General features: G+C 36.0%; 2 protein-coding genes and 1 non-coding gene across 9 annotated transcripts in view; 1 reads left to right on the forward strand and 2 right to left on the reverse strand.

Annotated features, from left to right (window-relative positions):
• Positions 1–117: 117 nt before the first annotated feature.
• LOC135587178 (OVARIAN TUMOR DOMAIN-containing deubiquitinating enzyme 11-like) lies at positions 118–11,784 on the reverse strand. Of its 6 annotated transcripts, none has more exons than XM_065078270.1 (12): positions 11,536–11,784; positions 10,421–10,472; positions 10,284–10,342; positions 9,104–9,359; positions 8,591–8,664; positions 6,805–6,859; positions 6,637–6,711; positions 2,012–2,085; positions 1,861–1,909; positions 1,579–1,663; positions 419–475; positions 118–332 (listed from the first exon to the last, which is right to left on the reverse strand). In XM_065078270.1, the coding sequence occupies exons 4-12, from the start codon at positions 9,266–9,268 to the stop codon at positions 289–291; spliced, it is 678 nt and encodes a 225-aa protein (XP_064934342.1). In that variant the 5' UTR covers positions 9,269–9,359; positions 10,284–10,342; positions 10,421–10,472; positions 11,536–11,784; the 3' UTR covers positions 118–288. The 6 variants fall into 6 exon arrangements, with proteins under 6 accessions (XP_064934342.1, XP_064934343.1, XP_064934341.1 ...); XM_065078271.1 differs by lacking the exon at positions 11,536–11,784 and adding an exon at positions 11,381–11,397; XM_065078269.1 differs by lacking the exon at positions 11,536–11,784 and having other exon boundaries at positions 10,421–11,365.
• Positions 11,785–13,542: 1,758 nt separating this feature from the next.
• On the reverse strand, positions 13,543–13,615 carry TRNAK-UUU (transfer RNA lysine (anticodon UUU)). Its single transcript has one exon. It is a non-coding gene; the product is annotated as a tRNA-Lys (tRNA).
• Positions 13,616–14,276: 661 nt separating this feature from the next.
• Positions 14,277–26,265, forward strand: part of LOC103993636 (molybdenum cofactor sulfurase) — a 28,944-nt gene continuing 16,955 nt past the window's right edge. For both annotated transcript variants that reach the window (XM_009413772.3, XM_018830369.2), the window contains exons 1-10: positions 14,277–14,457; positions 14,618–14,716; positions 15,030–15,088; positions 15,606–15,766; positions 16,875–17,035; positions 18,255–18,381; positions 19,095–19,197; positions 19,283–19,328; positions 21,876–21,914; positions 22,001–22,157. In XM_009413772.3, the coding sequence (XP_009412047.2) occupies positions 14,316–14,457; positions 14,618–14,716; positions 15,030–15,088; positions 15,606–15,766; positions 16,875–17,035; positions 18,255–18,381; positions 19,095–19,197; positions 19,283–19,328; positions 21,876–21,914; positions 22,001–22,157 (1,094 nt within the window). In that variant the 5' untranslated portion in view covers positions 14,277–14,315. The remainder of the gene's footprint in view (positions 14,458–14,617; positions 14,717–15,029; positions 15,089–15,605; positions 15,767–16,874; positions 17,036–18,254; positions 18,382–19,094; positions 19,198–19,282; positions 19,329–21,875; positions 21,915–22,000; positions 22,158–26,265) is intronic.

The raw sequence follows: 26,265 nt of genomic DNA on the forward strand, positions 1-26,265 counted from the left end.
GGAGACATCTGAGTTGAAGCGCAGCTAAGAGGTTTAAGGGTTAGATAGAGGTGCTGTTGTAAGTGCCCTGTGCCTTCACCTCCGTGCATTTATCTCAGTGCTCTCTCTCATCACCTCTCTTATAATATACTTTTCATACACACATCATAATCATACAACAAAATGTAACACAAACCATTAAATACATTAACGTGGATGGAGACTAAAAAAGTCAATAGGGCAGAGAGACCGAGGAGGGGAGGAGGAGGAGATCAAACTCCGCAGCTAAATAATACTGGAACCCCTCCTCTAAAAGAGCCAGTGCTTTCTTTTTGGTGCCCGTGTTGGAAGATCTGCCAAGTAAACACCTTAGTCTCAGATTCGTGTAATATATCCACATGCAGTAAAAAGTAGAGAGGATCGAGACATTGAGATTTACCATCAGCTTCATACAAGGAATTGTAGTGTACTTCACTCCAAAAGCTCAGCCATAGTTCTGGAATGCAACGATCCATTAGGGCGAGCGACAAGTGCATACAACAAAAGGCATTCCTAACATGTGTTTTATGCAAAAGAAGAAGAAGAAGAATTCCTAAAGTTTCCCTAAGAAATGTCAATGCCTTGACTGAATTGTTACTACAGATTCTTGAGAGCTCAGCTAAAGCCATCACCTCCATCTTTCTGTGCAGTAGATATTTGGAGGCTGGCATATGAGGGATCCAGTAGCAATAAGCTAGTAGTTATCATTAGTAGGTACAAGCATCTTCATAATTGGTGTCACAGCTTGCTAACCGACCTGGCGATCCTGTCCTATGAATTTTCCATTGCAGGTGCTCGGTAATCATCCATCATTGTCATTAATATTCTCCATCTTGCACATACCACATTGTGAAGTGCATTAACTTAAGTTTCTAGTTGGGGCTAAGTTCTGTTTATCCATCAACGGTATCAATATTCACCACCTAGCCCTACTATCTTATGATGTGTATTGCCTTGATAATACTAATAATCCATTTCTTTGCAAGCGATCACTAAAAGAAACAATTTCTTGATTCAAAGGCAATGTAATCATGAAGCTTCTTTGTCTTTCTGTTCTTAGCGTACCAAGTGAAAGAAACCCATCATCTGTCTCAGCATTGCGAACGAAAACTTCACAATACCATGATGTTGTAGTTGTACTTATATGACATTAAAAACCGATGCAGAAACTTCATACATTTACAAAAAAATTAATCATAACAAATTTAAAAAGTAACCTATGTGGGGAAATTAAGAAGACGCAAAAATATATAGGTTACAGTGCTCTTTCAAAATTATTGATAAAATACAGACATCTGCATTCCAATCATTTACTTACAAAACCACATTAATTATTTTGCATAATATTCTTAGTGTGCAGATGAGGACTAAAAAATATAGATAAAGCCATGCACGTTCCAGTTTCATTGAAAAAAACATAAATTAAAATAAAGGTTCATTCAGAAGTATTTTATAAGTTGTTTAACAGCTTGAAGTCACAGCCCTTAGGATTAAAGAACCATGAGATTTTGCAACAAATATGAAATGTTATACTGGAAATCTGTATGAAACATTCTTTACCTCTTGTTGGAGATTGATCCTTAGGATTAATTTCAATAAAGCAAGTATCTCTGAAGGATGTTAGCAGACAAATTTTTGCACCAAACTGCCAAAAATAACAAGCTCTCAGAAAATAGCAACATGAAGTTCTCTGGAATTTCATATTATTTAAAATTATCACTACATGTTTTATAGCTGCTCATATCGTCAAAATATGTAAATTTTAAGATGATGACACGTAGTTCGAACCATATGTGTATTAGCTTGTTCTAAATCAGGAAACTGGGAATAGTTCAAGATTACCCGGTCTGCAGCTGCTTGCAAGGTTAAGTGATCTCCCCATTCTCCAGACCTGAACTCATATAACAATTTGCAAAAGCAAAGGTTATAGTCGGTAACGGTGACAAACATAGACAAATGAAGCATAGAGGAAAACAAGATTAATAAACCAAACCTTTTCATGTTTTTTAAGTATGTCTTGTATTCCATGGGAACATAACTTTCATAATAATTCTTGAATTGTTTAAGCTGAGAAGGTAAAAAACAGAGTTAGTGAAGCATATTACCATTTTATTAGGATGGAAAAAGAAAGGGGCTCATCATCCTGTAAATTTAACAATTACAACCACTAAAGGAAACGACTTCTAGTGATATTAACATGGAATCTCTTCTACAGCAAGAGCGATAGTCACCAGTTGAAGCCCATGTAGGTTAGTGCAGCATATAATCATCGACGATGATATGCCAAGGCTATGCTCGACACGAACAATATACGTGACGTGATCCCCTTTTTCACATTGATATCTGACCTAAAAACTGGTGTTGTTCCAGTTGTCAAACAAAATCACTTGTTTTATTACTCCCTATGGACAAAATACCTAGACTGCAATTGAGCTGGATTCTTGTTTAAAACTAAAGATCAAGTCATTATTTTCCCAAAGTTCTGGACCAGATAGTTCAGAAACAACAGATCTGTAGCCATTTCATTAAGAACCTTGATACCTTTTGTAACTAGATTTTGGCCCCTTATGATGATCTTTAGCAATAGCATGATGTGTTCTTTTTGGCATTGTTCACCAGTAAAGGTTACTTTTGAAATTTGCTATTTAAGAATTCAATTAACAAACATACTCATCATAGCTTGAATGATCATATGACATCCATGTCATCTGCACAAACTGAATATCAACATATTCCCAAAATTGAAACAACTGCAATCATTAGATTGGTTCTTCTCATAACTATTCTACAAAACTATTAACTTTAACCAGAAGAAGAAAATTCTCGAGTCTCCTTTCCAATAACCAAACAAGAAAATAGCAAATTCAATATATGTATGATTTGAGCATCAATGTTCACTTTTAGAAGCTATACACTTCATCTTATTCGTTGAACAGGCAATTCATCAAGAAGAAAACTTCAGGTTTTATGCAGAAGCATTAACTTTAAGTAAATATACCAACAACAGTAAACAGGTGATTACTATCAACTTGAAATCATCAAGAATTAGATGATGTTAAGGCAAAAGGTCATTACCGTCCAAAAAAGTATAAGATTACAAGATTCAAGTAATCTGGCCTTTTATTATCTTGAATCCAAAGAAATTTGCATCTTCCTTTGAAATTTCACAAAAGAGTTCTTGTGCAGTGTAGAAATCACCAGTAAGTAAAACTTCAAAATTGCCAACATCTAATCAAAGTGGCACTCTTAGAAGGATTCTTTAAATTGGAACTTAAAAAGCCAGACCACTACATAAAAATTACTAGAAACAGTAGAAGATAATGTTGGCTCCAATATTGCAGTTCGACATCAGTGCCGTTGCTTTTTGTTTCTCACACAAAGCTGACTATATCAACAAGTAAACACCATACTCTTGAAAATATATACATTTTTAAAATTTTATATGTGCCCACCCACTCTTAATTTGACTGGATCCTCAAAAATTTGCAAATCTCATAGATACCTTTTTAAGTCTACAAACTTTCATGAATAAGCTTGTAAATATCATAAATATTAAATACCCTTCTAAAGTTGAACAAACTTCATGAACACCTTTACAGATTTCAAATAATTTAAAAATACAAGTGCAACCACAATATTTGCAACTTCCGAGGGGCATATATGAAAAACTTCACATATTTTTTTGAAGGATATGCACAAAATTGCCCCTATTATTTTCATTGTCAAATGGCTAGTAATGCCATACACTTGCAAATGTTGCAGCCAGGTATTAAATGGAAAATGAAGAAAATAACTTTGACTTTAACAATAACAATTTTTTGGTCAAAACATCAAAGCAAGATTTTTAATCTCATAATGTACCGGTATGGTATAGTACCGACGTATCAAGCGGTACACCTAAAATAGACATAAAACCCTTTGAAATTATCTGAAAAATAAAAAAAAAGTTAGGATAGAATTTTTACGTTAGAAATTAATATACATTTAGTATAGTTTTAGCAAAACTAATGTAAATTTGATAAGAATAGTGTCACATATCTTTTTCGAACTTTGAGGAGTAGCCTTGTGTAAGATTCGCAATTTCAGTCTGTTCCGAATCATCCTCCGTTAATATTGAATTATCTATAGAAAAATTATTTGAATTATTATATTATTTTGTATACAAGTTAAACCTTAAGATTCAAATGAATTAAGTAATCATATGTATAGATATAGCTAATTTTATCACCAAAACGAACGATGGACCTTCACGGGTGATGGATCAAGATCCTCAATCCTATGTATCTGTATATCAATATGATATGTTTATCGGACTCAATCCTGAAATTGATCACACGACATAGTGTATTAATACACTGTATGTCATTGGTGTATTAATGTGGTGATGATCGTGCTAGTTACAAGTGCTCTGTAAGCCAATTACATGAGTGGTGACACGTGTGATACACTGCACAATCTCTTTTGGTTAATATTAATAATGATATTTTCTCATTTTATATTATATAATTAATATATTATGATATCCTTGAATCTGTGTAATGGGAATTGGATTATAATGAAATCATAATAATGAGACTAATTCGTCTTTAAACATAGATCCTAAATATTTCTGGTCATAAGTTACTCGAGAAGGACATCGAGATAACCGGACAAACCGGTGTACTATATACCCGTTTATATGATGGAGGCAGCTGGTCTCATAGTTGCTTGTGTGGGGACATTAGGGATATAGTATAGGTGCTCATTGGAGAATGAGTTTATTGAATGATCTGCTTACAGAATGTTGGATGGTTAATGATACATTATCGCCCGACAATGATTTCGTAGTCTCAATTGTGTTTCTGGTCCTTAGACTTCAGACGCTAAGGATACCTTGTTCGAATACTCCGTTCTTTGACACCGCACTTATATGTCTGGAAGTTTCAGATCTAGTACAAACGATTATTGGGAATGACAGTCAATCTTACGAAGGCAATTAAGTGTCAATAAAGGATCATCTACTCTTGGTATCATGAGAGGAATATCCTGTGTGTTCTCACTTAAGCAAATCCTTAACAAGAGTTACTCGGATTGAGAGAGAAAGAGTTCTCTGGGAGAATCCAATAAGAGTGAGACTCGGATGGATTTCGTATAGGCCTGACAGCACCATGTCCGGCATACGGTTTCCGGGATATTAGATGGATGAGGGACTATAGATACATGATCATTGAGTGCATATATGTCCAATGGATTAGATCCCCTTGTATCGTCTAGGAACTACGTAGTGGTCTAGTACGTCCATAATCGATAAGTTGAGTGAATTATTATGGGGATAATAACTCACTGAGTCAGAAGGAGTTCTGACGGGTGCAACTCATTGCCAGCTCGGTATTGGGCTTAGAGGCCCATACACATATGGTGGATGACGCGACAAATAGAGAATTGGATATGAGATATCCAATAAGCTTATGTTTTAATGGATCTATTAGGTGAGACCCAATAAAGCTTGGAGTGGTTATTGGATGGGGATTCAATATCCATTAAACCAGTGATTATTGGATAGGGATGCAATAACCACTAAGAAAGATCCATTAGGGTTAGCAAGAGGGGTTCTCTATAAATAGGAGTGGGGCTCAAAGGATCATAGGCTAGACCCTTATAGTCGTCGACCTCCTATCTCCTCCTCTCCCTTATGTGAGCCTCCCTGGTGTGAGAGGACAGCAAGAGGGGCTGACCCCCTCTCTTGATTGCTGCTGCGTAGTGGTGCGCGATCACGAGGAGAGAACCCGCTGCGCAAGAAGGAGCGTTGTCGCTGCGTCTGCTGTGTGGATTACCACTAGAGAGGAGTTTGCAAGAGCTCTTTCATCCCACGGACCATGATCTGCGATTTAGGGGATATACGATCTCCCCTAGGTGAAAACGTCTTGATGTGGTTTTATCGCTTTGAGTTTTATGCTCTCGGCTGTTGCCCGACGATCCAATAATATCTATTTTGGGAACGGTTTTGTTTTTATTTTCCGTTGCGCATGTGATGCTCCCCTAAGGTTTCCCAACAAGTGTCGTTGGTTGATTGTCGTGAATCTATAAATCATTGCTTTGTTGAGTTTAGGAGAGTGAAAATATAAGAATAAGAGAGAGTGTGTGAGTAAAAATGAGTTTAACAGTTTAAGAGATTGCGAGTAAAAGAGAGCTTAAGAGAGTGAAATGAATTGAAAGAGGGGGAGGGGGGAGGATTTAAAAACTCTTTAGGATGCCTACAACGGTCAAATTGACCGTTTGAAAACCGTTATCAATCGGTAATGGTCAATTTCGACCGGTACCGCTCGGTAAAGCCCCGTATTGCCCGATATGGGGCCAAAAATATGATACCGAGTGATAGCGGATGGTCCGTGTGCCCACAGGCCGACGGACTAGTACGTACTGCCCGGTATGGTACGAAATTAAAAACCCTGATTTTCATACTAAGAATACACATCGAATCCATACATATATCTTGGCAATCCTACCGACACCAAAATGAAAGTAGAGAATAGATAAAAGTTAACCAATACAAAGCTTTTGTTTGAAATTTTATATTCTCAGATAATTGTTAAAAAAGAAACGAGGAGGAAAAGCAAATAGAGAAGACAAGAAGCACACCTGCTTTACAACTGTCTTTCTCACATGCCTATGATACTCAGGATTGTGGAAAAGCTGATCTGCTACTGCTCGAAACTGTTTTATCAAAAATTGAAATAACAAACAAAGAATTCAATCATCAAACAGCATCATAGTTATCATGTATTAACATGGTTCAATGTTACGGACCTGGCAATTTCCATCTCCTTCAATTTGTAATTCAGCTAAACCATACATGGCCAATCTGATAAAGAGAACCTCGGTCAATAATGTTATAAGGAAAAAATAATATAAGTCCATATGCAAGAACCACATGGAGGTAGGACAAGATGCTCCCACCATATGATGTGTTAAACATTAGGACAATTATTGTCTTGTTTGAGCATAAGAATACTGGTACAACTTTCCATCAAAGATGCAGAAATGCATCATAAAATTTGAAAGATCATTCAATATATATTTGTCTCAACTTTTAACAATATAATCAATTTATCTTTTTTTTTTCTGTATCATGAGCTCAGTACCAAAAGGTACTAAAAAGAAAGCGAAAAACAATGGGTTTTGTACCTCAGTAAGTAGATATTAGTTGAATTAAGCAGTGGTTTCGGAAAAAACAAGCAGGAGAGGGAAAAAGGCCCAGACAATAGGAGCATATAGATGTGAAGCTGGTTTATATGAAAGAAGAGGCAGCATTTTTATCTGATCTCAGGCTTAAATAAACAGGTGTTCACATATTTTGTCAGGGAAACAGCAGAAAGAAGTTCTCTGGATGCAGTTGATAATTCCCTTCAAGGACAGAGTAGAGAGAAGAAATAATAGAGGAAAAAAGTAGATGAGGAAAATAAATATATGAACAGTAGATAACAACAGTAACAAAGGCCTGTGGCCAAAAAAGTCTCACTTCCATTCACAAACCACAGAATACTCATGACAGCACCTCATGATCCATCGTTTGTAAACTTCACTTAATCAACACTTTCATACTGAAATTAGGACTCCTAGTCTCTGTTTAAAAGTTCCTTTTGGCTCGTATCATCTAGACACACAATAACCTACAAAAGAGTCTCGAGTGACTTCTAAAACAGACTATCCAACATAAGTGAAATTAGCACTTTCCTGAAACCTAGATTGAACAGAACTGGTGCAATGCTCTATTCAGTATGATAAATAATTCCAAAACTACTGCTAGTAAATCTTTGAATAACAATGATGTATTGGATTGTTCAACAAATCAAAATTTATATGTGAAATAGAAAATTACACAATGTTTTAACTTTTAATTGACCTTTCCAACCAGATTTTACTCCAATTTCGGAGAGGTAAAGGCCTCCTGAGGATCTATTCTAAAGAGACAATAACTATATTTTCCACAAAGAACAAGTGCAAGTCATGATGAAAAGAGATATTCTAGCTCCCATGTATAGGCTGCTGAACTCAATAAACTAAGGAAAATATGAAAAAGGGTTGCCATGCAAAATAAACATTTTTTTCTCATACACACATCAGCAACTTGTTTCTTTTTCCGATGCCTGCGACTCAATTCATTTATATGACAGAATTTTTATTCCCTCTAATTTCTTTTCATCAGCTTTCTCCTGCAGCCAATTATCTTGCGTTAGGCAGGTTATTGAATATTCATCATTGAATTGGTGGAGTGAGTCTTCTCTATTGAAAGGTATCAATCATGATGAGACTGGAATCCATTCAAGTCACTTAATTACAACATAATATAATAATTTCATAATAGAAAGCTTCTGCATATTCAAGAGTAGATTATTGATCTTCTTAAAGTTCAGTCAAGAACTCAACCAACCAGTTGGACTTGTTGTAGCAAGTTTACAAAATATCAGGAGTGAATACCGTGTAGTTAATGATGTGAAAGAAAAGAAAACTAAGCACACAGTACATTATAATATATATGTGTGTGTGTGTGTGTGTGTGTGTGTGTGTGTGTGTGTGTATTATGCATCAATACCTTTCTGATAACCTTTCATGATCCAATGTTGCATTATCGACATCAGGAATTTGTCCATTCACCCGAGGGGTATGCTGTCCAGTAACAAAAACATACAGGCTATGCATCACCATTCAGAAGTTAGCATTACAGAAAACAAATGCAAAATAGTATATACAAGTTAATAAAACAATACTAGATATGCAGATAAAAAATTTCCCTCCAGCTTAAATTCTAATGACAGAATGTGCAGAATGAAATAAGTTTTCTGACATAAGCGACACATAAGCAGCAAAATATCTCAACCATTAGCAACATTATTATCAAAGGAATAGCAGAAACCAAGAGCGGTTTATGGAGAGAGATGAAGAAAAGGAGAAGATTATGGCATAGCATTTTACAGTTGCAAATCCACTGGGAAATATATATATATATATATATATATATATATATATATATATATATATATATATATATATATATATATATATATATATATATAGACACTGATTACAAGTAATAAATCTAACATACCGGAATAGAGTCTAAATGAGATAGGCGCTTTCCTAGATTCCTTCCATTATGATGATTTGCTTCAGCTAGAATGCTACCTATGGTCATGTCATCTTCAGTCTCCTGGATATTGCTACTTCTGCTAGAACTAGAGCTTTCACGAACATAGTCAGGTTGTCCAGACATCTTATCTTAGTGAAAGCATATTTGTTGGAAGAGCCACAGATCACTTCGCGGTAATAAAGAAAATTTCAGTTACTTGGATCTGAGACCTGGGCTGTAGAACAAAGAAACAAATTTGGCATATGTTAGAAGCAAAATGAAGAAAATTGCATCATTTTAACTCCAAAAAGGACCTCAAAAATCAACCTCAAGTGTGAAAAATTTAAAACAATCACCACCAACTACCATTAAAAATTTAGTCAACTTATATCCCATGCTCAGGAAAAACCTAGTCCTCAAGATTAAAAAAACAAAAAGCTACAGTATGGCAGGGACAATCAAATAACTCCTAGTTGTCCAATGACAGACAATAAACTATAGAAACTGTCAATTTAACCAAATCTTAGAACTGAAATGTTACATCGTCATGTATCAGTCAAGTGAAATACCATAAATTATGATATTTATTTGCCCAGTTACCTTTGGCTCCTTCATATTCCTGCTAAAATAATGTAAATTATTTATGAGATTAGCATAATCATGTGTTGTGAAGGGAAAAACCTTGGGTCAATCATAAGGTAGCTTCGTAGTGACCTATGCATCATGGCTTAAAATTACAAAAAAAAAATTCTTTGAATGGAAGTGCAAGATTGAGTACAACTGACCAGAGTTAACAGGATGATTCGAGAAAAACAAGAAAGTCAGAAATGAAAAGAAATAGCCAAAACATTGTTAAAAGAACAAAACCAGGGTCCAACTGACAAGATGGATAAAACATCTGCTACAAATTATTTTAGTTGAGTAAAGAAGAAAGGTTTCATAATTATACGCCATTTACATGGTTTACCATCAAAAATACTTCTCCTGTAAAAATTCAGTTCTCTGTCAGTAATCAATGATCGCATGGAATTCTACATAAAAAGGACAGATTTCTAACATATGTACTCATGATTCCACAAACATTAACAATAGATTTCCTTCTACAAAAAAAAGGGGAACAAGACGAAAGAAAACAAAAACAAGCAAACAATAGTTATACCAGTAACTAATTGAATCCCAATATAAGTTGTGTTGGACAATGTCAAGTTCTCCACAAGCCTTAAAAAGAGCATTGAATTAGTTTTCAATTCAGCATCTAGGAGAACACAACATTGAGGAAATGAATTTCCTTGTTACCATGCAGCTGATCCTCCCGAGGCCTTGTAGTAGCACCCATGTTGATATTCTCCTTTTTAAGAAGCATATGATGCAGTAAGCTAGTACCAAGGGAAACCAAAACCAAATGGGACAAATATGAAGCCTGAACTAGTGTCTCCAGACACAGAGACAAGGAAGGAAGACCATGGATAGCAACATACTCTCTTATGCAATGATTGTCAATTTGTCCTAAATCCTAGGGACCAGATTGTATCAATTCTACTGCTGCATGAAGGTAGAGTTGAGAATTTAACTAATTACAATACAGCAATCAGAACAAGAAATATATATATATAATAAGAAATTTTCAAATAGGAGGAAAGCCTTGCAAAGTGTTATGCCATGAGGTGGACAATTTGGTTTCCCTTGGTAATCGGTATTATCGTCATAAAATAGGCATGAAGAAATCTACGATACAAATTTCATGCAAATTTTGTTGGAACAAATTGTGTACCAAATTGACAGGTACAAGACCAAAAATATGAGATGTGTTTTATAAGTTATCAATTTCAAGATACATAAAATAAAAATTTGCTACCCAGCTATATGCCATAACCCCTTTCTGTGTGGCAGAAGTAATAATGTGAATCACAAGAGGTCCAACGTCATCAGCAATTTTAATTCCATATCAGATTTGCTACTAGTCCCATCTCCCACTCAACCTTACTTCCACAAGCTACCCTATTCTACAACTGATTACTCCTTCGGCAGACCAATTTTACAGGCGCATCAACTAAAGCATCAAGAACCAAACAGTAGCTGATCTAGCAAGAGCACCGACAACGATGCAAAGAGCATACAGAGAGAAATAATTGCATACTCTTCGTTCTTATCAGTAAAATAAATAGAAAATGCATCTGATCGTTAACTTCTACATCACAATTGGAAAATACAACAACGCAGAGAGAGTAAAACAATCAAATACGTCGAGATGCTTACTCTAGTAAATCCCCTCTATTCTTTTATTAACGAAACCCTATTGGATGATTCAACCAAAAATAAAGCATTAAACGCAAGTAGCCTTAAACCCTATTGGAGCATCCGCCGACGGAGATCGGGAGCCAGAAAGAAGAATAAGCAGGGAAAAAACACACCAGGCTTCGGGGATCTTTAGTGCGATCTTGATGGGATCGAAGTCTATGGATTCGAAGCGAGTTTATGTTGTGCTGCTGCGGCCTTTTCCACGAAAGAGGGGAGCGGAGTGGTCGTAGACGAGTCGCGACCACAGAGAGAGGGAGGTGTGCGGTAGAAGTGAGACGTTTGGTGTTCGGTCACAGCCGCTCGATCACTGCAGCCGTACCGCGTCACCGTTCGTTGGCCAGGCGACGGTTCGTTCGGCGGCGTCCACGTTGTACGGGATTCTTTGCACATACGTGCCTTCGCGTAGATTTGCGTTGTGACGCTACGCGGAAACGCCACGTATTCCGTGACCCATATTTGACTTGACTTAGAGTCAGATCCATTAATGTGTTTTTTTTTCTAATATATATATTATATGGATGTTTTCTTATACAAAACCATATATATTTTTTAGAAGTTACTGTTCGTAGCCTTTCTAATATTCAAAATATTTTTATTGATAATCTCTTTAAAATAATATAATATTTATTTTACTATTTATAATCTCAATTTTATCTTTTTTTTCTCATAATCTCATGCTTTATGTTATTATCATCGTCCCACGCACTATCGATAATGATGCTCCCCACTCCCTCCATGCTCCTTATCAACATCAATGTTTTTTTTATACTCTTTGTTAACATCGATACTTGAACTCTTTGTCGATACCATCATCACTAACATCTTGTTATTCGTTGTTGATGATGACATCATCCAACCTCACTCTCCCCTTAATATTATCCTGCGGTAAGAAAGAAAATATAGATAAGGAATAAGAGAAGAAATGAAGAGAATAAGATGGTATATCCATCCATTTACAAAAGAGTAGCCAGAAAGTAAAAAAAAAAAAAAGGATTACAAATAGTAATCTCTTTTTAATATATTTTAAAAAAACTCTTGATTTTTATCAAATAACACCTTCGTAATTGATTTTTTACTTGTGGCACCATTTTTTGTTAATTTAACGAAATATCATTTACCCTTGTTGTCGTCACCCTCGATTATCATCGTAGCCACTATTGTTGGCCTTGCTTATGGAGAGGGTTATCGTGGACGACGTTGCATAACTGTTGATTGTTGAGTCTATTGTGCTACCCTCGTCGCGTGAGTGTCAGTGGTGTCAACATTATCGAGAGCAAGGGGTGGGTCTACCTTAACGAGCCACTAAATCGACCACACCACCCTTGTTGTGTGGGGGTATTGGGAATGGTGAGTGATGAGGGCGGAGGAGAGGGCTATGTAAGATGAATGATTACCGACACCCTAGTCACATATTATTATCATTCTCGTCACTTGCTATGTAGTATAGAGTTAATGTGGAAGGGCGAGTGATTAGAGATGAGAGGGAGGATGAGAGAATGACACTATTTAAGATTGGAGTAGAGAGCAACGACGTCGATAAAAGTAGTATTTTCATCCAATTAATGATAATGACGATGATGACACTATTAATTTAATGACGATAATAATGATAACGATGATGACATTATTAAATTAATGACGATAACAATAATAACGATGATACCACTATTTGTGGAGGGACGGAGTATTTTCATCAAATTAATGAAAAAATGATATCCAGTAAAAACTGAGTAAAAGCTCAACATAGTTTTTTTTTTAAGGTAAAACACATTATATTTTTAGAATAAATTATAAATTTTAAGAAAAATAAAAAATAAAAAATTATAATTAATTTTTAGTAATAATTATTTATTAATTTATAATTTTTAATTTCTTGACTCATAAAAAAAATTGTAATTTATTTTCATCATTTGTGTGTGTCAGACTCACTATAAAAATTCAACATCGAGGGTATTTTTTTTTAAACTATCTTATAAATTTATATTTCCAGAATAGATTATAATTTTTAAGGGAACAAAACCTTAAAACTTACAATTATTTTTTCGTAGTAATTAGTTGTTGATTTGAAATTATAATTTTTTAAAATTCTGACTCATCAAAAAAAAAAAAAAACCTACTTTCGCCGTCTGTGGGAATCGAACCCACGACCACGTGGTTAAAAGCCACGCGCTCTACCGGCAGAGCTAAGACGGCTACTTAGTTTATTGCTCGTCACATCCTCTTGATCTTCTTTATTACAACATGTTAGGGGTATCCATGCAAAAACGAAACATGTGCCGACTAAACGCTCATCCGATTCTTTAAGTTAATAGATTCCAAGGATTCGAAAAACATAAACATATAATATGCTTAAATATATTCCATGGGAGCTAAGTGGTGCATTAACTTATGAATAGTTATGCATAATACATTATTTAATCATGGGACATGTACCAAACGATCAAACTGATTAGGCACTAAATGACGATAACAATAATATGTTGGGTTGATTGGGCGTTTGGGGTAGTGAATTAAGAGTTTAAAATATTAATAAATATACTTAATATATTATATGCATCAAATTTATTTATCGACTATTGAAGGTTTAAAATAAGATGATTTATCGAAAAAAACACTTTTCTGGGAATATACTCCTTTTTAGATTTTTGTTAGTAGCGTCCACTTCTTTTCTTAATCTTATACATACCCTTAATTTGACAACCAACCATTTAGATCGGTTCTCAGTTATAGTATTTTTCAATTATGTTACAATATTTTCTTAGTACCAATGAATAAAAATACTGTAACTCATTACAAAAATTACTGTATTTTTCTTATATATATATATATATATATAACGCGCGTCTGAGATTGAAGCCTGTTGGTGTATTTTCTTTGCTCTTAATGCAAGACAATGTCGGTGAGGGAGAATGCTGGAGAGACGATGGCGAGAGCGAAGGATGAGTTCATGAAGCAATTCGGAAAGGACTACGGGTATCCCGACGCGCCAAAGGATATCGACGAGATCAGAGCTTCGGAGTTCAAACGATTGCAAGGTCCCAATTCGATTCCCCCTCCTTGGGTTCGTTTTCCTGAAACCCGGAAGTGATTCGGCTTCTGTGCGGTTTCGTGGACCGTTTTTTTGAAACCCTTGAAAGGGATAATCTCTTGAAGACCTAGAACGATTCGGATTTTGATCTTTTTGGTCGATTCCAGGGCTTGTTTATTTAGATCATGCTGGGGCTACGCTGTACTCGGAAGCACAGATAGAAGCCGTCGCCAAAGACCTCACCTCCAGCGTCTACGGAAACCCTCGTATCCAAGGAATTGGCGAGATTCCATTCTGGGAGTGATTGGTTTTCTTCGTCGTTTTTGAGCCTTCTGTCGGACTTCTCATGCTTCCAACGATTTTAGTTGAATTTTGCGGTGGATTTTTGTTGGAGATATACTCAAGAAACGAATTTTCTCTCTCTATTTTTACGAATTGAAAAACTTGAGCTGATTGGTTTCAGTTGAATTGCTCGGAAATGTTTATTTTGACATATTAGTGGTGATATTATTAATTATTCAACAAGTCAGTGGTGTGCATACGATTAGTAGTTTTGTGTTCTTTAAGTTGGTGGTTTAGATAGCCAGAGCGATTCCAGTTTGGCAACTTGTGACATCATTTCTGCAGCACGACAGCAGGTATTTCCATCCATCAGTCATGAATTATAAAAGCGAATTACTATACAAATGAATAATCAAAAGGAAGAGCATTGTTATGATTTCAAAACTTTGTAAAGATAGTCTTGTAAGAAAATCTCAGTCTCTTGTTGTAGTCTTAGTAAGTCGTTTAAAAATTTAATATTTGAAGCAAGTCTCATATCTATGACTTTATGATGATAATTATGAGTTTGCTTAAGTCTTGTTTTGTGTAGCCCATATGGCACAATTATAAATTAACCTTTTAGAGGGAATGAATCTTTGAATATGTTTGTATTCTAAATGGAATTTACATATCCATAAGCTTCCTTACATAGTTCATACCCTACCATCCAAGTGAACTCTGTGTATGTTTTCCTTATGGTTGGTCCTTTGAATCCTTGTTATGGCATTTGTATTTGGAATAACATGTATTGTGCCATTGTGAGCAATTGATTTTAGTTCACTCTTCATTTATCTTTTTGCTGGTACTGATAGTGATCAATATTTGTTCTATCAGGTTCTTGATTATCTTAATGCATCACCAAAGAACTACAGATGCATGTTTACTTCTGGGGCTACAGCAGCTCTTAAATTGATCGGGGAATGTTTTCCTTGGTCTAGCGAAAGCTGTTACATGTACACAATGGAAAATCATAACAGCGTCCTTGGAATTAGAGAGTATCCTTTCAAAATTGAATAGTTTCTCACTTATGATATCATTTCCTTATTAAGTGTTAAGTGTGGTTCTGTAATGGTATCTGTTGAAGAAAAATATTGATGATATTTGTTGAAGAAATAAATGATGATATTTGTTGAAGAGATTAACACTATGATGCAAGTTTCAAAGCTGGACTGTCTGGGCTTTTTCTCCATTAAGTGGTAAGGGCATTGTACTGTTGAAAAAAATATTGATGATATTTGTTGAACAAATAAATGATAATATTTATTGAAGAGATTAACACTATGATGCAAGTTTCAAAGCTGGACTGTCTGGGTTTTTTCTCCAATAAGTGTTAAGGGCATTGTAATGTTAATAAAGCTTACAAGGCCCTCATGGTATCTTGGTGTCATTTATTGTGTTCATTTTGATCATTTATTTTTCCTTTAATTTTATGATAATTTATGAGGTTGGTGGTGATATTTACAAGATGATGTTCTCGCTGAGGAGTCTTGTATTACAACAGTCTTGCTATCGGATGATAGCTATGATTTCATTCTAGAGTAATAAAAAAAAACTGGGTGACAAATTATTAGGCACCTCAATTTTGAGACTGATGTGTCTGCAACTTTCTAAATATAGAGAGGTATAGATGTTTGACATATTATTTATATAGTGTATACTATTCATTTGTATATATTTTTCCAAAGTATACTATTTGGAATTTTGGAACATCTCAATGGGTCAATGTCAGTAATTGAGGAAATCATGACTTGCGTATGACTTGATTGGTTGACCTGCTAATAACCTAGGTTTTATCAGTTTGTGCCATGTGGCAAGGCCTATTTCATCTGAAGTTATAGGGTCAAGAGGTGGTAACTTAGTCATGACAAGTTACTTTGGTCATGACATGAACTTTATACAGTCTTGTTGAATCATAATTCTGACTTGATAGGCTGGCTTGCTAGACCTGGTCCAAAGTGCTTAAGCTGAGTTATTGTGCTACTAGGCCTATCAGGGTGTAAATTGGTGGCCTGTGGAACATGCCTTTAGTTTTGTTGTATCCTTCAATTTGCGTACTTGTGTTCATGCTTAATCTTTGTTCTGAGTATCCTTATCTGTTTTGAGATATGCTTTTGATCGTGGAGCAGCTGCCGTTGCTGTTGATGTTAAAGAAGGCACTTGCCTACAAAATAGATCTCATGAGTCTTCCTTTGAGTTCTTAGAACACACGGTACAGAGAAGAGCACATTTATTCCAGCAAAATGCCCTGAATGGCAAAACTTCAGGTATTTAGCTTGCAAAATCTTTTGTTGCCAAGTGAGGAATAAAATGATCATAATATCTTTTGTTGAGAAAATAATACAAGTATAATGTTATGATATACGGTAATGCTTTTTGTACCATTCCTTATGCATTGATCCAATCTAATCGATTCTGATCTTAGATCCAAGGCTGTTCTCGATTTTGATACTGATCGTGTGAATCTTGGCTTTTATCTATGGGAATAACTGAAAAAAAATTAAGGTCATCCAGCTATGTTAACAAGTTTAGTTAGGCTGTTCTTGATTTTGATACTGATCGTGTGGATCTTAGCTTTTATCTATGGGAGTAAATGAAAAAAAGGGCATATCCAGTTATGTTAACAAGTTTAGTTTTGATTAGATCAAAGGGAATATTGAATAAACATACTTTAAAGTTTAAAGTTTAAACATTTATCAAAGGAAGTATTCTGAGAGCTTGCAGATGTGGTAGAATGCCTTGGTCTTATTTACATGAGCATAGGATAGAAATAAGTATGGTAATCCTATAAAAACCTTCATATGCAAATTGCAGAATTCCAAAAATAATGAAATACACCACTCCAGTATGGTTGTTTGATGATTTTGATGAACAGACAAGATATTGTACCTTTTTGAACTACATAAATACTATAAGTGCAAACACATCGTTTTTTGGTGCATGATCTAGTTTGTCTCTTATTGTAATGACTTTTATTTCTGGATTATTTTGGCAACTAAGGGTGCATAAACTCTCAGAAATATTGGTTAACAATATAGCCATTCCATAGAACTATCTGTTCTTCACACCTTGTGTTGACATTGAAAACGAGATTTTTTGCATTTGTCTGGGTAAATTATATGCTGTAACAGACTGTTGATAATAACATGCAGGTAGGATGCAAATGATTGCTTTTACTGTTGCATAGCTGCTACTATGCATCTTACTCATTACTGAAAGAACACTTTGTGCACATCCGAGCTATTCAGGGTTTAGAAGTGGTGCTGATCTTTAAGATACAGTCATGACATATATATATATATATATATATATATATATATATATATATATATATATATATATATATGCTTCTCTTGTATCTAAAAGATTTACTTTTACTTGGGGAAAAAACCCTTCAGATATCTTTAGGTTATTCTCCACAGCTAATTTGAGCTGAATTGAGACCTCACTCATCTGTTTTCATTTCTTAAAATTTTTTTGGCTTAGGAAACACATACAATTTGTTTGCATTCCCTTCAGAATGCAATTTCTCTGGTCAGAAATTTTCTCTCGATTTGGTCAACTATGTCAAGGAAGGTGGTGGAAAACCTTTGACAGGATCACCACGCAGGCGGTAAGCTTTAATTTCTTTTCTTTAGTAATTCTATCTGAAAGCAAAGTACTTATTATCTTCATATGTTTTCTTGGTGGAAATATAAGACAAGCACATTGAACTTTAAATCATATGATTTTCATGTCATTTACCATCCAAAACTATATAATAAATTAGTAAAGACATTTTATAGGGTTCTCTGTCTTTCACCGTATTAGGTTTAGTTACCTGAAGGGTTTAATTCTTTAATTTACTTTAGGTACCTTATAGTCTTTATTTGGTTCTCTGTTTTTTGCACCTTATTTGGTTCAATTACCTAAAGAGTTTAATCTTTAATTAAATTCTTTACTTAACATACTTGATGCTTTGATAATCTATATTTGGTGGTGCCAAAGAGCAAGTATAAACAATTGTCAAAATTTTTAGAAGGTTACCCAGGAAGTTTGTTTGCCAAAAGCTTGTGGTTGAACTAAATCATGAGAATAGTGCATAATGCAATTTCAGAATTTTGTGCTGGAAAACTGTGATTGCTAATTATCTTGAATCACCAAAATATAAACTCTGAAATTAATTAATTGATAAAGATCTGATTGTTTTTTCTTTTCTTTCCAGTCAAGAACCTACTGAATTTTGAGAATCATCTACATGTCTGCATTTTGGTAATTTCATGTTTGTTTCATTTTTGCCTTGCATAATGACATAGATAAGTCTAAACTACCACATCTGGAATGCAGTGGTTGTTGGATGGTATTGATAGATGGTGCCAAAGGCTGTGCAACTGAACCACCAGATCTGACAAGATATCCTGCTGATTTCGTTGTCTTCTCTTTCTATAAGGTAAATTTTAACTAGTGAATTATATGTAAATATATCTAATGAATGTCATTATCTGTAATTGCATTCGGTTTCTGTTTCTGGTTAGATTTTTGGATATCCAACTGGTCTTGGAGCACTTGTTATTCGATCTGGTATGCAACATTTGGCAATCTTATGGTTTTCTATTTAGGATTTCTGCTGCTGAAATTTTAGATTCTCATCGCATGTCTGTATCCTCATTCCTCAAAAGGATGATCATGATGTTTGTCACCACCTTCGTGAATAGGAAGATATTCATTTAATTTGTAGATTTGATAAATGAAAAATGTGCTGATAATGCCTGTGTATTAGCATCATTATAGTATGTCTTTTCTGCTTAAAGCATTATCACTATGATAGAAGTTGTCATTTGAGTTATAACTGGCTGTACCAACATATTTGTTCTCAGTGGCACATAATAAACAAATGAAGATCCTTCCTGGTGAGTATAAAATTATATGTGCATATGGAATGGTGGGGAAAATTGGTATTGGCCAATTTGCTATATCCCAATGTTTCACTCTTATGACATGCATGTGTATTGTATAGTATATAATATGCACAATGTTGCATGGTACTTGAGTTGTTGTTTCCAATTGGGTTTCTGTTGTCATTTACTGAATGCTCTTGAATGTTGCTTTTATACTACTTATTTTCAATAGGCATATATCTGGGTTTGTACATTTGCAGTTTTATCCTCCATATTATAAATTTATATGTCTGTACAAAAAGAATCTGATTTTAAATATGATGTATTGTACTTCAAAACGCAATGGACCTGTTACACTTATCCTTCACTGTCGAAGATTAATATTTCTTTTCACTTGGTAAGATATATGTGAAATTCTTAAAGCTATGAAATCCTTAAAGCTGTGTCGTCCTATATGTATATGCTGTGGTTGATGCATCAAATGGACTTTAGGTACAAGTTTTAGAAAATTTATTTTAAGAACTGCAAATCTACATCTTAAATTTGAATCATTGGGTTCTTGTAGAAACTGTAGTTCGTCTTTTACAAATTACATGCCTATATGGGAAATATAGAAGAATCTTGAGAAAATCAAATGATTATGGGATACTGTTACATGAATGCATCATGAGATATAAATATCTGTATTTGTTTAGAGTGTCTAGAAACTTGTATTGGTTGCTAACTAGAGCATTATCATTCAAATCCCATGGTCCATCTTGTTATTTCCTGTGGTGAACCTTAAAAAGATTTGAGGTGGAATATAAACATATTTAATCTTTCTAGATTCTGAATTTAAGTCTTCCAAATAACGGCCCAGGCCAATGCAAGTCCATGTTACCCACTTGGCAGAATCCAGTGCTGAGTCTGGTTTACAGAATCCCCTTTTATTGGTGAAGTATCTTTTAGTGGCTTGCTCTTAAAATAAATTATCCACCTTTTCGCAGGGATGCTAAGAGGAGTTTGTTAAGGATCTAAGATAAGAGCACACATATAAAACTATGGAGTGTATCTGAAAACCAATTTAATCTTACTGTTTCTTTTACTTTAAAACTCAAAAACTTATATAGCACTGTGATGGTCTAGGGGTTCATGACTTGGTCCAAGCCTATCATACATGAAGTGTCTGGAAATTCAGCGTTAGCCCCCAAACCATGGGCCTAGTGCTTAGAATAGGCTGGGTTTTGCATGGGCTACCCAGGCAGCCCCCATCTGCAACTGGCAATTTTGATTCTAACTCATGCTTTTCATGGGATCTTGTACCAGTTTTTTGTAGTTGCAAAAAAATAAAAACTGTCTTTGTTGTTGCTTGCAGTTTAACTTCATTTTATTGATTCATTCAGTGCACTTCACTTTATAATCCTTTAGTCAACTACCAAATTTCTGCAATAAGGAAAAGCAAGCCTTCATGGCGCTACAAAAAAATCATTCTCCTGCCTCCTCTGCTGATATATGTTTCGATGTGTTGGTGTATATATATAGAGGCAGTGGAGGAGGGATTGGGATTGGTCTCTCAGCTGAATATGGTCTAAAATATTGACAGTATTTGTTAAACCATAATTTAAAATTTTCCTACTTGTGCATTGAGTACTTATAGAATGGACAATATAAGTGCCATGCCATAAGTTTTCAATTGTTATGCACTCTAGTATTAGTATAGTAGCTTGGACTTATAAACAAAGTTTAGACATGATACCTGTTCTCGACTGTAACTATATGGTTAAAGTACATCACAGAACATATCTATTTATTTATGATGTGTTTTCAACATCAACTATTTTACCTATGCGTAGGAGAATCTATAACCACCGAACTTGTTCATTCTCTGTTACTTGAGCTTGTGGGCAACTGGGCATGTATTCAAGCATCATGGTACCCTGACCTTATTGTTCCCAATCGCTTACTAGTATGCAGCATACCATGCCAAAGTATATTGACACTTCAACTAATTTATCATATTGTCTTACGATATTCTATAGTATACAGTATTGGTCTGGCATGTTGCACAGTCTGTGAAGGGACCAGTATGGGTTCAGTAGCTGATATTTGATTACTCGGTTCTGGTTGTTTGATGTTATTAACTTATTATATTTCAAGAATTGTATCAACTAACAGCTAGTTAAGAATTTTACACAATTGAAAGCTTGCAAATTCCATTTTTTCTATTGCTAATAATAATTGTAAATCACAGAAGCAGCAAAGGTTCTTACAAAAACATACTTTAGTGGAGGTTAGTACTCTGACAAAAATGTGCTTTTCACATTGTTTATCTGATTATGACTATTTCAGTCCAACCTAAAATTTGTAGTTCTCTAGGCACTGTGTCTGCTTCAATTGCTGATGTTGATTTCATAAAAAGAAGGGATAACATTGAACAAGTTCTTGAAGATGGGACCATATCTTTTTTGGCCATAGCTTCCATCCGTCATGGGTTCAAGATAATCAATACATTGACTCATTCTGCTATCTCCCGGTATGTTTTCAACCAACCCCAAAGTAGGCATAGTTATACTTTAATTCTTACTGTAAATGTATGGTTAGGAATCTGTTCATCAGGAAGAAAAATGTAATAGCTCTAAAATTTTAACCAAGTATGTGTATGTGTGTGTGCATGTGCATGCACTCATGTTTGTATGTGTTACAAATGACTCTTTACTCTTTTTCTTTTTTAAATAAAATTTCTTATTCCTTTTCACAAACATTTGAAATAAATGGCAATATACGTTTTTTTATAATAAGATATTAGAAATAAGTGGTTTTATCATTTTGATTTGTTGAGACTGAGGATTTTGGGTTGCACTCCATATGAGTACATACTGCATTATTGAGTGGCTTAAAAGTTAGAATGAAGTGTTAAATCCATGTTATAACGCATTATTATTTGTTTGAAAAAGAAATGGATAAAGAAAGAAATAAATGAAATCTTGTATTCAACCCCGTATCGGTCCTAGGCTAGGCCAGTTGTAATACTGCTACTGGTAATACTGAGTGTTGGTATTTTGGTACATACAAATGCTGGTACTGGTAGCACTAGTATTACTTAGTGTTGGTACATCACGATGTACTGACGCTTTATTGGGGGAGATCGAGGAGGGGAGGAAGAAAAAGGAAGAAGAGGAAAAAGAAGAAAGAAGAGGAGGTAGTAGGGAAGAGGAGGAGGCGGCATATTGGAAAAAAGATGGTGGGTGTGGCAGGTGGTGAGTGGATATATGGGGCATGGTTTGGCAGTGGGTGGATAGGTGGTGCATTAAGGAGGATCAAGAGCGGTGGGCTCATGGAGGAGAAGAGGGCTAGAGCCTTCCTCCATGAGCCAAAATGTTATTTATTTATTTTTTAAGTACCATACCAGATTGCTCGTAGTAGGGGTGGTTTGTGTACCAAATTCATGCCCAGACCGTTAAAATACTAGTTGATACAAATACGTATGGGCGAAATGGCAAACCTTGAAAGGAAGGCAATTCTTAAGCTATGTGAATTTTTTATAAATAACATTAATTTCTCTTTTATGGTGACTTTACTAAGAAAACTTAAGTATTATTTTTTTCATAATTTTGTGTAAGATGGATGCAATTTTAGTGTCAATTTTTTAAGAATACAAAGTTTTTGCATATACTAATACATGCATGTGTTTGTACATATACATACACAATACACAAACACACATTTGTATACACGTACATGATAATGTTATGTTATATATATATATATATATATATATATATATATAATGTTTAAGATATATGTACTTTGTATTGGTTGGAGTACATGCATAGATATCTGCATTGACTTTTCTAGTTATACAAAGATTTGAACGATCAATATTAAATACACACCCAGCCAACTAGCTTGGCGGCATGTATATGGGGTCCCTTATTTCAGGTCAAGGATTTGTTGCCCTTTTGGCCACATCCATGTGATAATTGTCTTCCCTAGGTGGGGTCTAATGCACCAAGTGACAATGTAAAACGAAAAAACAAAAATTAAATGAAACATTTAAATAATTAATAGCATGATTTTTAGGTATATAGTATCAAGGTTTTTAATTTCGATGTGTACCACTTGGTACGGATGGTACATACTAGTTCGAGAGCCTCTCGGCACGCAGATCGCCCGCTACTGGGCGGTACCAAAATTTTAACCCCGTATTTAGTGATACAAGGCTATCTCGGGCGGTAACTGTCGAGACTTATATCGGGTTTCAAATGGTCAATTTGACCGTTGGAGGCATCCTAAAGGGTTTTTAAACCCTTTCCTCCCCTCTCTTTTAATTCATTTTACTATCACACTCTCTTAAACTCTCTCAAACTCATTTTCACTCACAATTTCTCTCTTATTCTTCTATTTTCACCCTTCTAAACTCAACAAAGCAACGATTTATGTACTGGATCAAATTTAGGAGGCTAATTTGGAAGGACCGAAATTGCAAACATTGTATAAGGCTACTCCTCAAAGCCCGAAAAAGATTTGTGGCATTATTCTTACCTAATTTACATTAATTTTAACTTAAAAATCCTATCCTAACTTTTTTTCTTTTTATTTTTCAGGTATTTTCGAAGGGTTTTCATCTATTTTAAGTATATCGCTCGGCAAGGATTTTAATTTTGAATGATATCGCCCGTACTAGGCGGTATGTATCGGTCCGCTGGTAGATCGGTACGCAGAATGCCCGCTACCGGGCGGTACCATCGATTGGGGCTGTTTCCGCCCCGTTACCACCCGAAATCGGTCGGTAACGGTCGATTTCGACCGTTGTGACCTGCTACCGGGCGGTATTAGCCGAGGGAGAAGGAAGAAGAGGGAGAAGAAAAGGGAGAACCTAGAGATTCGGCGTTGCTCTCCCTCGACAATCTCGATCTGTTGCCACCCTCCCTCGCCGGACGCCGCAGATGAGATGTCGCCTCCTTGTTTGAGGCGACTTCTCATCCGTGCGAAGAGAAGAAGAGGCTTCGCGGGGAGAAGAAACGAGGCGATGTCGTCAAGCTTTCTTTTATTTTTGAACTTTATATATATATATATATATATATATATATATATCATACCGTACTATACCGAGCCGAGCACGATACTCCGGTATGGTATGAAATTACGAACCTTACCACTCGGTACGCCTTGGCGTACCATTGGCATGCCTCGGTACGTACCATATTGAGCAAGGCTCGGTATGTCGGTACAAATCAAAATTGCAAACCTTATATGGTATGTTTGCTATATATATATATATATATATATATATATATATATATATATATATATATATATATATATATATATATGTGAGGAAAACTTTTGTTCCTCTAAACCGTGAGATATTTGCTATCGCAATTACTTGATACTACTAGTGTACATATTGTACATTGAACTCAACTTTACGAGTGCCATGAAACTTGACTGGTAGAAGAAAATGATCTAGGAGGTTATGGTGAGTTTCTTGACATCTAATCTAATTAAAAGAGTGGCTGATAGGATTGACTGTAACCAGTAAATGACTACTGTTATCATTACAAAAAGAGTTATATTTAAGGGAAATCAACAGCTAGTAGTAGGTTTGGAGATCATACTTGAGAACAAAAGGCCTATTTTGATTGACCTTCTAGCTTCCACACTAGCAATAATGAAGTTTTTAGCACTAGTAGAAGCCTATTGCGTTAGACTGCCCTTTTCAGAATATTTACAATTGTAGAATTCCATATCCCCAATTAAATAGCACCCATAAAAATGGACACACATGGCTCCTAGCCTCCTACATTATATAAACCAGTCAGTGATTTAAAAAGGCGCTCGGGCGCTCGCCTAGGCGCTCGGGCGAGGCGAGGCGAGGCCCGAGCGCCTCGCTAATCTCCCAGGCGGCGCGCTTCAAACAGGCGCCGCCTGGGCGCTCGCCCGAGCCCAGGCGCTGGGCGCTTCGGGCGAGCGCCTGGGTTAACCGAGGCGACCGAACCAGGATTTTAGGTCTGGTTCGGTCCTGGTTCGGTCTCTGATGGTTAGTTGGTTCAATCGAACCAACTAAAATCGATATAAGTGAGAACCCAACCCTAACCTTCGCCACTGCCGCTCCCGATCCCGATGCTCGCCGCTGTCGCTGCTCGCAAACGCTTTCGTTGTCGCCGCTCGCCGTTGTCACTGCTCGCAAACGCTACCTCTGTCGCCGCTCGCGCCTCCCACTGCTCGCCGCTCCTGCTCCCGCTGTCGCTCCTCACAAATGCTGCCTCTGTCGCCGCTCGCGCCTCCCGCTGCTCGCCACTGTCGCTGCTCGCAAACGCTGCCTCTGTCGCTGCTCGCCGCTCCTGCTCCCGTTGCTCACCGCTCGCAAACGCTGCCTCTGTCGCTGCTCGCCGCTCCTGCTCCCGTTGCTCACCGCTCGCAAACGCTATCGCCGCTCGCGCCTCCCGCTGCTCGCCGCTCCCTTTCCCGCTCCCGCTGCTGTTGCCGTTGCTCGCCGCTACCGCTGCCGCTGTCACTGTCGTCGCTCGCCGCTGCTGCTTCCTCTTTTCTCAGTCAGTAGGCTTATACTGTTAATATTAAGTTTATTTGAAATGATTAATTTTCTTAATTTAATAGCATATTTTTATTTAAAATTTTAA

Source organism: Musa acuminata, chromosome BXJ1-8, assembly GCF_036884655.1.
Source record: "Musa acuminata AAA Group cultivar baxijiao chromosome BXJ1-8, Cavendish_Baxijiao_AAA, whole genome shotgun sequence".
Taxonomy (NCBI): Eukaryota; Viridiplantae; Streptophyta; class Magnoliopsida; order Zingiberales; family Musaceae; genus Musa; species Musa acuminata.